General features: G+C 36.2%; 2 protein-coding genes across 2 annotated transcripts; one reads left to right on the forward strand and one right to left on the reverse strand.

Annotated features, from left to right (window-relative positions):
- The first annotated feature begins 3,852 nt into the window (after positions 1 to 3,852).
- On the forward strand, positions 3,853 to 5,905 carry LOC129299116 (protein BASIC PENTACYSTEINE2-like). Its single transcript, XM_054937558.1, is given in 3 exon segments — positions 3,853 to 4,032; positions 4,704 to 5,084; positions 5,087 to 5,905. Coding segments are annotated over 2 exon segments (834 nt in total). The 5' UTR covers positions 3,853 to 4,032; positions 4,704 to 4,708; the 3' UTR covers positions 5,545 to 5,905.
- A 3,290-nt stretch (positions 5,906 to 9,195) lies between these two features.
- LOC129299117 (putative clathrin assembly protein At1g25240) lies at positions 9,196 to 10,528 on the reverse strand. Its single transcript, XM_054937559.1, has 3 exons — positions 10,143 to 10,528; positions 9,409 to 10,096; positions 9,196 to 9,330 (listed from the first exon to the last, which is right to left on the reverse strand). Exons 1-3 carry the CDS (start codon positions 10,526 to 10,528, stop codon positions 9,196 to 9,198), a joined length of 1,209 nt encoding a protein of 402 aa, XP_054793534.1.
- Between the last annotated feature and the right edge of the window lie 1,649 nt (positions 10,529 to 12,177).

A 12,177-nucleotide genomic window follows, 5' to 3' on the forward strand; every position in this document is an offset into this window, starting at 1 on the left:
TGTCGAGTGATTCAAGATGATAATTATGAAAATGAGTTAAATTGAGAAATGATATCTTGTGTTACATGTAATAGTGCATATATTTTGAGAAAATCAACTCCATTTTATGTGTGTTTATTCAATTGGTATACAACTGTATAGGGTAGGTATATCTTGGTTACTGAGTGGTTAGACTCACCCCTCTATTTCAATATTTTATAAGCTCTAGCTCTGGTGTGAAAAGGAAAAAGGTTTTGGAGACTTAGAAATATGAATATTCCTATCATAATGCCTCCTTACTTCATTTATATTGTGTAATAAATAAATTTATTGCCAATTAGGTTATATTTTGCATACACTTGCACTTTTGACGTTTATAATTTTTGGTATTTTAGGTCTTGGGTTGTTGTTTGTAAGTTGTTCAAGTTTTTAATAAAGTTAAAATACTAGTGCAAGTATATGATTGTTAATTTGATTCTAACGATGGATGTTGATTAGATTATGCAATGATAAAACCTTTCCTTTTTAGTTTTGGTATTAAAGGGATTGAGAAGTAAAAATTTAATATTGTGATATAATTGTGTATGTGATGTATTGTATAGGTAGTCCGAAATCTTTTGAGTATGGTCTGGGTTTTAAGGATGATATTTTGGCACTTGTATAGAGTTTTGGACACCTTTAAGTTGTGAAAATTGTGAAAATAGTTGAAAATGTGTTTAGGTGTCTAACTTCCTTGTGTGACTTAATTTAGAAGTAAAACCCATGTCATTTGTTAGTTTATAAAAAGAGCTTTCTGTAGAAAGATCATCTCATTCGAATGTCAAATGGAGAAATGAGGTATGTTGAAAGTTGCCCAGATATGCTGTCAAATGACAATAGACATGCTGTCTGATAACATGTAACACATCATTGCGTGTGGCATAGAGAAGAAGCCAATGTGGTGCATTTGCACATGCCGCGGCGCATTGCTTTGATTTTCAATTTTTTATACTTTTCAACTGTTTTCAATTTATTTCACTCTTTTGAGGTATCTTATGCTTTTGAAATATTATTTTACTCTGATTGAAATTTTAATAAATTATTTTAATTTATTTCAAACCATGAAAATTTGGAATCTTATTTTTATAAGTTACAAACTTGGTAATCTTATTTAAGTTATTCTCTTACTTACCTTAGATATGTGAGTATTAATTGGATTTAGTAAGGGAGATATTTTAACTCCCATACATGTATTGGGTAGATTTTCAATCATGCATCTATGTGAAAACTGTTCCCACACACCATAATAAAGAGAATGGGAATATTGCACTCAAGAATCCAAGCTTCTTATTAATATCTAGAAAAGCTCCATTTAACAATGTACGCTTGGGTTTGGGCTAAACCTGGATCCACCAATAGTGGACTTGCTAAAGCCAGCTGATATCATAAGTCGATGGCCACATTCTTCAGCGGCAGAACGTATGGAATGATACTGCCATGGCCAGACCCGGTAACTCCAGAAAGGCCCCCACAGTTCAGACGCGTCTGTGTGTCTAATTGGTACTGGAACTCGTTCTTCACTCGCCAGATCCGAGGGAAACCCAACCTTGATTCTGTTTGGATCCCAAATGATACTGGTGAAGCCGCATAAAGCAGAACCTCCTATCTGCATCTCTCTACGCGTATTTATTATGCTTCTACAGTAATTTTCCATGTCAATCACAATTGGATTTATTTGCTCAACAGGATGGGGAATCAAATGTATTCAAGTGTGTGTATCATACTATCAGGATTGTATACACTATACAGATTTTACATTACAGATGAGATGGGATCGTGTATACGTACATTTAACGTGTGTATAATATGTAAATCATCGCCTGCTAAATTAATTAAATTAGATATCGCGACTTTGCTGCTTTTCATGTTCGCATATGGAGTCACTGTTTATTATTTTCTTTCTGACCTGAAAAATTTTGACTTCATTGTTGAATAGTATATATTTGAAGTTTGTTCATAAAATAGGTTTACATATTTCGGTTTTTAAGTCTAGCTCAGAGTGCGTCGATATATGTTGCAAATTACAAGGCTGATGAGTTTGATTTTTTTAGTTGTCATTTGAAAAGTGTGATAATTTTTATTTAAAAAAGGTGGTAATAAAACATTAAGCCTACTGACATTAGGGAACTCTATGTGGCTATACCGTTTGATTACTGACCCGCAGTGTATTTGAATGACAAATTTAATGGGGGTCACGTGCTTAACCCATGTAGTTAGGTTTTGGACTCTGCTTGCGCTCAAGGCTGATTTATTTATTTATTTTTTAAAAATGATCTAGGTACAATCAAATATCGTTTAGGTCCTCGGATGTAATGGAGAAATGAATTTATTCAAAAGGGATCTATTAGATTTTTAGTACTCCCTCCTTTTTAAATTATAAAATACTTTTAAAAAAATTTAGGGCAACACATGAGTTAGTTATGCGGATTGATTCTAATAAACACCTCAGTTTAAGATTTGGTTGATAACTATATGAGAAATTAGGACAAGACACAAGATTTAATAATACTTCGCTCACGATGCAAGATCAAAGGAGATTGAAGAATGAAGGTCCAAATTCACACGGCTTCCCTATTTTCTTAAATCTCCCTCAACCAGTGCCTCCTTTAATACGTTGAAATTGAAACTAGAGAAGTAAAAGCAAAAGTAAAACTTCAAAATTTACTTGTTTGGTACATAAGAATTCAATTTTTTAAAGAATTCAATCCCATCAAAAGTCATGAAACTTATTTTATTTCACTTCCATTACCATACCAAATATATTTGTTATCTAACTTTCACCTCCATTTCTATCAAAAAATTGTTCCCTTATACCAAAAAGGGCATAATTTAAAAAAAAAGAGAATCTATAAAAAAGCTGACCCATTAAGATAATGAACAATCTTTCTAGAATTTACACTCATTTTAAGATATTAATTTTTAGGTTTGAATTTTAATTTAAAAAGACTTAAAAGGCCTGATCCGTAGAGGCCAACCCTAACTAAAGGTTTTAACTATACTGCCAAACACAAAATTAAATTAAAATTAAAATTTATGTAACTTTATTTATGTTCCTTAATACTCACTTCGTCTCAAATTATAAGATACTTTTAGAAAAAATTTAATATTCTAAAATATTAGACACTTTAATAAAAAAAAATTTCGTTAATGATGCTTTTTTCAATATTAAACTCTTCATATATTTTTTTAATATTTTTTTATCAATTGAGTATTAAATGATTGATATTTTTTAAAGTTTATATTTTTATCTTAAAAAGTAAAATTATAAATTGTATTTAATAAGTTTTATTGATATATAAAATTTTTTTAAAACAGCTGACGAGAGCAATAGTCTGAAGCAATTTTCGTTGATTTCAAAGATCAGGAAGGTTACCAAGAAAATGCAGCATTCAAGATTATTAATTAAGAAAAGCATCTACGATGTTAATTTTTGTTGAGTGAATTACTGTGGGATGCCGTAAGTGATATTTTTGTGGGCATAATGTGATAGAGTACTAAAATTGGGATGGAGGAGGAAGCAGAGGAAGTCGATGAGACAAGATGGGCTGGAAAGAGGCGGAGATTGGCCTTATTTTGTTTGGGATATTAAAATGCTTTGGCACTTTGCCTTCCACAGTCTGTATATGGAAAAAGGTGGTAGGGGTCGGACCCTCCCTTGTTTGTCTGTGTCATTAATTTTATAATAAATAATATTTTTTTCTATATATATCCACATCTCTCCAATGGATAGATATCCTTCCGTCTTCACTCCCCCAATTTTTTTTTTAATATATATATATATATATATTTTAATTTTTCGATCCGCGATCTGGCAATGCGTAAACACATAGATTGATCTACAGATCCCTCTCCTCCCCCCTTTCTTTGACATTCTTCGCTCCCTTCTCTCTCCTCTCTCCTCCCCTCCTCTCTCTTTCTCTTTCTCTCTCTCTCTCTCTCTCTCTCTCTCTTTCAGGTCTCTCTCTCCTCTCTCCAGAAGGGCAAAACCCTAAAGAGCCGTTTACACCCACCCAAGTAAGTTTTCTCTCTCCTCTCTCTCCCTCTTTCTCTCTCTCCCTCTTTCTCTCTCCTTCAAAATTTGAATAGATGGGTCCTTCTACCGTTAGACCTTTTATCTGGATCCTTATATATATATTTTCTGTTTTATAGATTTGTTTTTCGTTCCCATTATGATTCGAATCTGCTATTAAACTTCTGTGATTTTCGATCCCTTTCTTGCTTGTTTGCTTCTCGCTGAATGGGGTTTTCCGATCCGTGCGCGACGCTTTCCTTTTGTTTGTTGTCTATTAGGCCGCTAGGAAAATGTAGGAATCTTAATGGATTTCAGATCGTGAACTTTCCTCTTTCTGGTGATTAAATCGAGGGACTTTCGCTTTTGTGACGGGCAATGGTGCGTCTTGACCGGTTTGACCCTCCTATAATATGGGTTGGATGAAGTTTTTGCCTTTTATCTGTGAATCTGAGCTTATTGGATGTACTGGATTTAGTAGATCTTGCGTTTCCCGTTATTTTCTCAGTCCAATCGCGTGTTTTGATGCTTCGCTCGACTCCGACTTTCTGTACGGCCCATTAATTTTTGGTGTCCTTCGACATTTTCTCTCTTTAGTTTTCAAGGCCTCGCATCATTTTGGAAGATGGGGACTGAAATAAAAATAACCAAGTTTCAATCTTTATGTGTTGTGTAGTTCTCATGGACGATGATGCGCTGAACATGCGCAATTGGGGTTATTATGAACCCTTCAAAGGGGGTCATCTAGGTCTGCAGCTCATGTCAAGCATGACTGAACGAGACACCAAGCCATTTATGCCAGGCCGAGATCCTACCATGTTAGTTAGTCCACATGGAAGCTTCCATCCCCGGGAATGTGTTGTGTCAGAATCCTCAATTCCAATTAACTATGTTAGAGACAGTTGGATCAGCCAGAGAGACAGGTTTCTCAATATGTTGCCCACAAATCCTAATTATTCCGTTCTTCCAGAGACATCAGGAGCTCCTTCATTGCAAATTATACAGCCACCCGAAACATCCAGAGATGATAGGGTGAATCAAGTTGAAGACCCTCCTGTTAAAAGGAAGGTGGCCAATTGAAGAAAAGGCAGAGTGGGGGTGCCCCAAAGACTCCAAAAGCAAAAAAACCAAGGAAGCCAAAGGATAATAGCAATGCTTTGATTCAACGTGAGAAGCCAGCAAGGAAGGCTATGGAGGTTGTGATAAACGGAATTGATATGGACATTTCTGGTCTACCCATTCCTGTCTGCTCGTGTACTGGGGCTCCACAGCAGTGTTATCGATGGGGCTGTGGTGGTTGGCAATCAGCTTGTTGTACCACTAATGTGTCAATGTATCCATTGCCAATGAGCACTAAAAGGCGTGGTGCAAGGATAGCTGGACGGAAAATGAGTCAAGGTGCTTTTAAGAAGGTTTTGGAAAAACTTGCAGCTGAAGGATATAATTTTGCTAATCCTATTGATCTGAGGACTCACTGGGCTAGGCATGGCACAAACAAGTTTGTCACTATCAGGTAAAGAGGTGCTGCTTGGACACATCACACAAGGCATTTGTTCTGTTTCAGTTGTACATACACTTGTGTGACCTTTCACACAGATGTTGAGTACTTCAGTATCCGTGAATTTTCTTTTGTCATCCTTCTACCTTAAATTTGGACATGGGTTCTTTTGTTCCTTTCTTCTCTCGGCTTATGTGATAAGGGATGCCAGTGTTGTATGGCACTGGGATTTATGTGGATGAGTTACTACTAGATAGACTTTTTTTTTTTTTTTGGGACGATGCTCATTCACCCTTTAATTTAATTTTGTCAAGATGTTGCAATGCAATGATCTTTTATTCATTTTTGCTTCTAATGATAAGCAATTTTCTTTCCATCTATTCCCTAGCTTAAACCTTCATTAGTTATTAGTGTAATTTGAGCCTTTGGTTCAATAGGGTTCGTTCTCTCATGTCATCTTTTAATTCTATGCGTGGCAAAAGAAATTACTAGATTCTGTTATTGATCACTTGCCTGGGTTTTGGAACTACTCTGATTATATAAAATGCCAACAAGGCTATCTTGGGAAATACTAATAATGCAGATGCATTTTATGTATACATGTATATTTTGGTGTTAGATGGAGGACATTAATTTGTTTGAGCCTAGCTGCTGTGGTCTCTAATTGCATTTATATTTCAGGGCTGCTTCATTTGGAAATAATTGATCTTCCTTTTTGAATTGCTCTTGCCAAACAGTTCTGATTGAAACCTGAGATATTTGATTTGGCCATTATAGGCAATAATATTATGAGTTTTGTAAAGAATGGACAGGATAAAATATGCATAATTAGTGTAGTCTCATGATTGAGCAATTGGATATCATTTAGTTGAGCAATTCGATCATTTCATGTATTTGGATGAATCATTATGATGGTGCCATCAGTGGATGATGTGTGGTTATTGTTTGAGTGTGTGCTTCATGAGGCTTACTTGATTGGTTAGTTGCTGGCAGACCATTAATTGTACCGTGATTTCTATTCAAAGCCTACGAGAGGCGACATTGTAGAGATAAGCCCATCTTTGACTCCTTACCAATCCAGCCCCTCTGATAGAATACCAGTCATTTCCTATTATTCCTCAAGGGGGATTCACCATCGGAAATTCGATTTCTTTGCAATGTTTTTTTTTTAATCTACCTTTTAATATGCAATGATCTGAGTAATTGCTAGTTACTTGTTTGCTATATGTACCTTCATGATTGGATCCAATGTCCCCTCCGTTTTTTTTTTTTTTTGAAAAAAAAAGTATATACTATGCAATGGTCTGACTTGATTGGTTGATTCAGCTGGATGACAGGCATAACGTCTGGTTGATAATTATGAGTACCAATTATCAATATGTCAATATATCAATATTAATATACCAATGGGAAGACACTATTCATATGGTTGAATTTGGAACATGGTCTCAAGTGTGAGGCATGATCAAGAATACTGATTGAGCAATGTTTTCCTCCCCTGAAAACTTAAAAGATCAAACGAAAATCTGGTTGTGTTACATTTTACTTTGGCACAGGGAAAGGTCAAGTATAGCCCTTGGACAGCCCGTCAATTATTTATAAATGGTTGGGCATAGTGTGTGTACAGATGTAGACAGCATAACCCTATTCAACTTTTACTATGAATTGAAATTTTTAGCTCTTCACGATTTTCTGGTGGATTCTGCCTATGCATAAAAGGATGGTGTTAATTAAAGAGATGCCTACACTGGTTACGTATATCTAAATCTGATATACAAGATAATGGTCTGAATAATGTCAGACATATTCTTTGGTAATGAACAGCACATCTTAACTGTAGGCGTCATCTACAAGTGTTTTGGTCTTTGATATCTTAGTTTTGTCTGGCAAATAATTTTTATGTCTCGGGTCAGGTCGGGGATTCGTCTTTTGATCGTCTTAAAAGGGGTGGAATTTGAAAGCACACGATTTTCTATTTTAAAGTAAGTAGTGCAATAAATAAAGAAAAATTGGATCATTTTTCACTTTAGTTGGAATGGATTTAATTGGAAATTAGAAATTAGTTTTTTTTTCTTGAAAAAAATTTAAAATTTTTCGTATACAGGTTACAAATTATGAAAAATCAAGGCTACGAAGCTTACGCTTTTCTTTTCCCTGACCAAAGACAAAGGGCTTAATTATTATGTATTTTTCTTACTTTTGAGCGAATGTGTATGATGGACATGGGAGATTCCAATCTGGACGTTGAGTGCACTTCTAAGTGCAAACATAAAATAAAGTAAGTTGTAACTTTTCTTCCCTTCTAAGTTGTCGTCACTTGGGTTTTTTTTTTTTCCAGTTTTTTGGAGGGGTTTCATTTTTTTAATTTAAATATTTATAATTTTGTTGGGGGGGGGGGGTTGGGGACGATTAATAAATTGTGTCATTTTGGCTTGGGAAAATTAATGTGCAGCTAGAGATCCTTCTAGTTTTGTATGATTTTGAATTAAGTTTATGTAATTTATTTTGTTTTAATTACCCTCTTATAGTTTGATAAATTAAATATATTAGTCCTTGAAGATTAAAATTAGAATAAAACCTTCTCTTTGTTTTATTTTAATTATAGATATTTCCTTTCTATTTTTGAAACTTATATGAACCTCCCTTTATATAAATAACTACAAAACACAAGCAATCCTTTTATTTTTAAGATTTAATTTTCATCTATTTAATTGTTAGTTGATCATTAAATTATATATTGGATCAAAATATCCTCTTTTTAATTATGAATATTGTCTAAAAATCATTCAAATTACATAAAAAAATTAATGCACATATTTTTTTTACCTTTTTAATTTATATTTAAATTTTCCATTTTGTAAAAATATTTATTTAGTATTTAAAACACATTAAAAATCATAAACGGGTTAAAAATTAAAATAATATTTCAAACATGCAATTTAAAAAGTATGTTTTTAAAATAGAGGGGATGTCTTAGTAATTTTAAAAAAATAAAAGGGAGATCATTATATTTTACTTTTAAAATTATTATTGAATTGTTAACTTAAAAAAAAACACTTTTGAATTTTATAGAAGAATTATACATATATAGTTGATTCGTATCATGTAAATTCAATATTTAACTGCTAGTGATCCGGGTTGATCGTATTTTGATTACGCGTAGAAGAAGAACGAGAACAACAGAGCAAGAACTGGATCCAAATTTACAAATTCTCTACATATTAATCATAAATAACTTTTTTTTTTGCCAAAATTAATTATAAATAACTGACGTGCCTACTTTTCGTTATTTCTGCAGATTAGTTGAGAAGACCTTGTGTTATCCTCCACCAATTTTTTTTTCCCCTTAGTAGAAAGAAAAGTAAAGCCGAATTAGGATGACTGCATTCTCATCCGTCCTTGTATGGTTTTGCTATTTGCTGGTTAAGTCTGTAATAAGGAGGAGGAAAAGCAAAGAGCACGGGAAGAGGAATGCATGTGCTTGTAATTAACAACGCATTATCTCCTCAATTTCAAGACCAAAGTGAACATCAATCTCTTGAACTGTAATTCATCGCATTATGCCGGAGACATATCTTCCAAGTTTTGAAATAAAAAGGGCCAATGTACTGGGAGGAGACAAAAAAAAAAAATATTGATTATATCTCTAATCATCGTTTAACTCAAACAGTCACGACGGAAATTCCATGTCGGGAACATCCCTAACACCGACGGAGAAAACAAGAGCAGATGAAAAGACTCCCGATACTCTGCTACAGACATGAAATTGCAAGTCAGATCTTGGAACCTTTCTGTCTACGCTTTTCTGTACCTCCTCTTGAGCATATGAAACATGGATCGCATAGACATGGTACACTTAAAAACTAATTAAATCCGGAAGAACCTGCTTATGAACTGCTTGGTAGGGAACGATGCAATATGATTCTTCAAAAGGGTTGGTTGAGAAAGTGGCTTTTGCTCCATCATGGAGCACCATTTCATCATCAAAAACCTCCCACTTTTTTGTGATCACCGTCTTCATACCATCTGATCCCTTGCGTTCATCCTTGCAGGCAATGGCATTCACATTGAACACCATGGCCTTGCCTTCATCCTTGTCACTCTTCAAGCTTTCCTTCTCATCGGCCCCGTTGATGATTCTCTCCAGATCTTGGATATACCCTTCAGGGAATCGCTCCATTTTGGGGCATTGAGAAGCGTTGAGCACGCCAATTTCCCTGCAGAAATCAAAGTATGCAGAAAGCTGGCCGCTTTGGATTGCTGCTTTCCGGAGAACCTTAAGCCCAACGCTAGCCTCCGTCTTCCCGCCAATATCATATATCCTCAACAGAGCTCGGGCAATCCCTTTGCAGAATTTACTATACACGTCGAAAAGCTCCACGATAACGCAATCCATAGCTTCTAGAATAAGAGCCTTCTGCAAATTCAAGTACTCTGGTTTAATCTTAAGCAGCATGTCAATCAAATCTTGCATCGCCTGCAATTTCTCCAATTCTTCCATCAACGTGTCCTCTGTTTTTTTTGCCCTGTTTGCTCTGTCTCTGAAATTCCATGGATATAAAGGCGGATTTCTGGTCCAGATACGCAAAATACGAACGTACAAACGCGTTGTGAGACCGAGCCCTGTCCGGGTTGGCATGCTCATCGCTGAAATTGGACAGATCGAAGGGCAATCGACCCATGTTTTGAATAACGGCAATATTACAACAATAAATGCCGTGCATGAGCATCAAGCCCTTGAGAGCGACGACCCAACTTCGAGTCTTTTGCATTCGCATGGCGAGAGCCCAGACGAGGGGCCTGAGGTATAGAGGAGAGGTGCGAATCCATTGGAACACGCGCTGGACGTTCTTGCAATCGATGCGATGTTGATCGTGGCTGGTGGCTTTGATGATGGCGGCTTCCAGATCGGGGTTGCGGAAGGAGGTGCGGCGAGACAGCTGAGCCACCCATACGCTGTTCCTGTCTTTTAGGGCTCCGGCGAGTCTCTGCCAGAGCCTCATTTCCTCCTCCGCCGTTCCTCTTATTTCCAGTCACACAACAACGCACCAATTTCACAAACCGCTTCTTTTTCCCCAACATTTTTATATCGTCCTCTTGATTTGAGATTAAATAAGTTTTTTAAGAGAAAACTATTTTTAGTAGATATTTGCATATTTTTATGCTGAACAATCCTATGATAGGACTATGTGAATGTGAAATGAGTCGAACAGCCTCCGCTATCGGGCAAGATGGAGTGTTGGGAATCAACAAGGTCAAGAAAATCTTTGACTAAATTCTACCACTTCCAAAAATATGGAGGGCAACGAAAATTATTTTTTTCAACGTTTTCACTCTTAGTTCAGAATTTGTGGGTAATTCAGGAGTAGGCCGAATTCTGAGAGTTGGTAACCAGGTGGACTGGGTAAGCCACAGAAAACATATACTACGAGTTTGTTATCGGTGTGGCGTCACCAACAAGCGTCGGTCCCAAACAAAGCAAAATATTATGGTCTTTCCGAATTGCTCTGACTATAATATTATGCGCAATTTTTTTTTTTTGAATAAAGAGAGAAATATCATTAACCCAAAAAGACCTGACAGGACGAGAGAGCAAATTACATCAGAGACCTAAGAAATTACTTCAGTGTTCTAAGAATGGAAAAAGATTTCAAAGTATTTTTTAACAAAAGCCCTAATCTAAGAAAGAACAGAGTCATAGTGAAAGTGTCATCAGTAAACAGCCTTCGGTTTCAGACTATCTTGCAAGAGACGTCAAGGTGAGGGTTTGCGAAGGCAATCAATGAACCACGAGGCAATATACTCCTTTCAATAGAATTCGATGCCCATCAGCTAGAAGAATTGTGTTCCAAACCGAGGCAGCAAACAAAAAATCTCTAAGGACATGAGTAATGTTTCAACAGGTGTAACAGAGTGAGCAGCTTTGGTCCTGAGAACAATCCGTCTTTCTTACCTTTCGGAATTAGTAAGAAGCTTACCCTTGAGCATGAGCCAGATGAAGTTCTAACTCTTTGAGCCATGGGGAGCTTCCAAATCCTGACCAGGGTCTTATTTGTTTTGATTCGAATCGTTGAGTTTGCTAGCTCTATAGGCGGACTTGACGGTGAATTCCCCATTTGCAGTAAGGTTTTGGAATCAGTAGGGTTGATGGACATATTCCTTATCTAAAGTATTAGGTGGCAGCAGATGTTCAAACAATTCCATTTCCATTGGGCAAGGGGTCGTTGAAATCGTAGATAAGTCTGTTGAAGATCAACCTCTGAAAGTGGAGCAAGGATAGATGCTTGAGGGGGTCCAGAATCACCTATCCAAAAGTCCGACCAAAATCTGATGGTTCTCGCATTACACGGGTTCCAATTAACATTCAACATTGTGTCCTCCCAAATTTTTGAGATGTGTCGCTAGAAGTAGGAGCATTTACTCCTGCTAATATCCTGTGCGATAGGATGTTTGAGGTATTTTTCTCAAGAACTTTCACCCAGAGGATGTCAGTCTGAGATACTATCTTGAAAGCAAGCTTGAGAGGAAAGCCTTGTTCTGAGCTTCAAGGGAGATAATGCGACAGCCACCATGAGTTATTGGTTGACAAAGGATCCTTCCACTCAATCAAATTGATGCCCTTATGGTCATCTGAATACCCCATAGGAATTTT

This window comes from Prosopis cineraria, unplaced genomic scaffold (genome assembly GCF_029017545.1).
Source record: "Prosopis cineraria cultivar Desert tree isolate PC_DT_omini unplaced genomic scaffold, ASM2901754v1 PC1038, whole genome shotgun sequence".
Taxonomy (NCBI): domain Eukaryota; kingdom Viridiplantae; phylum Streptophyta; class Magnoliopsida; order Fabales; family Fabaceae; genus Prosopis; species Prosopis cineraria.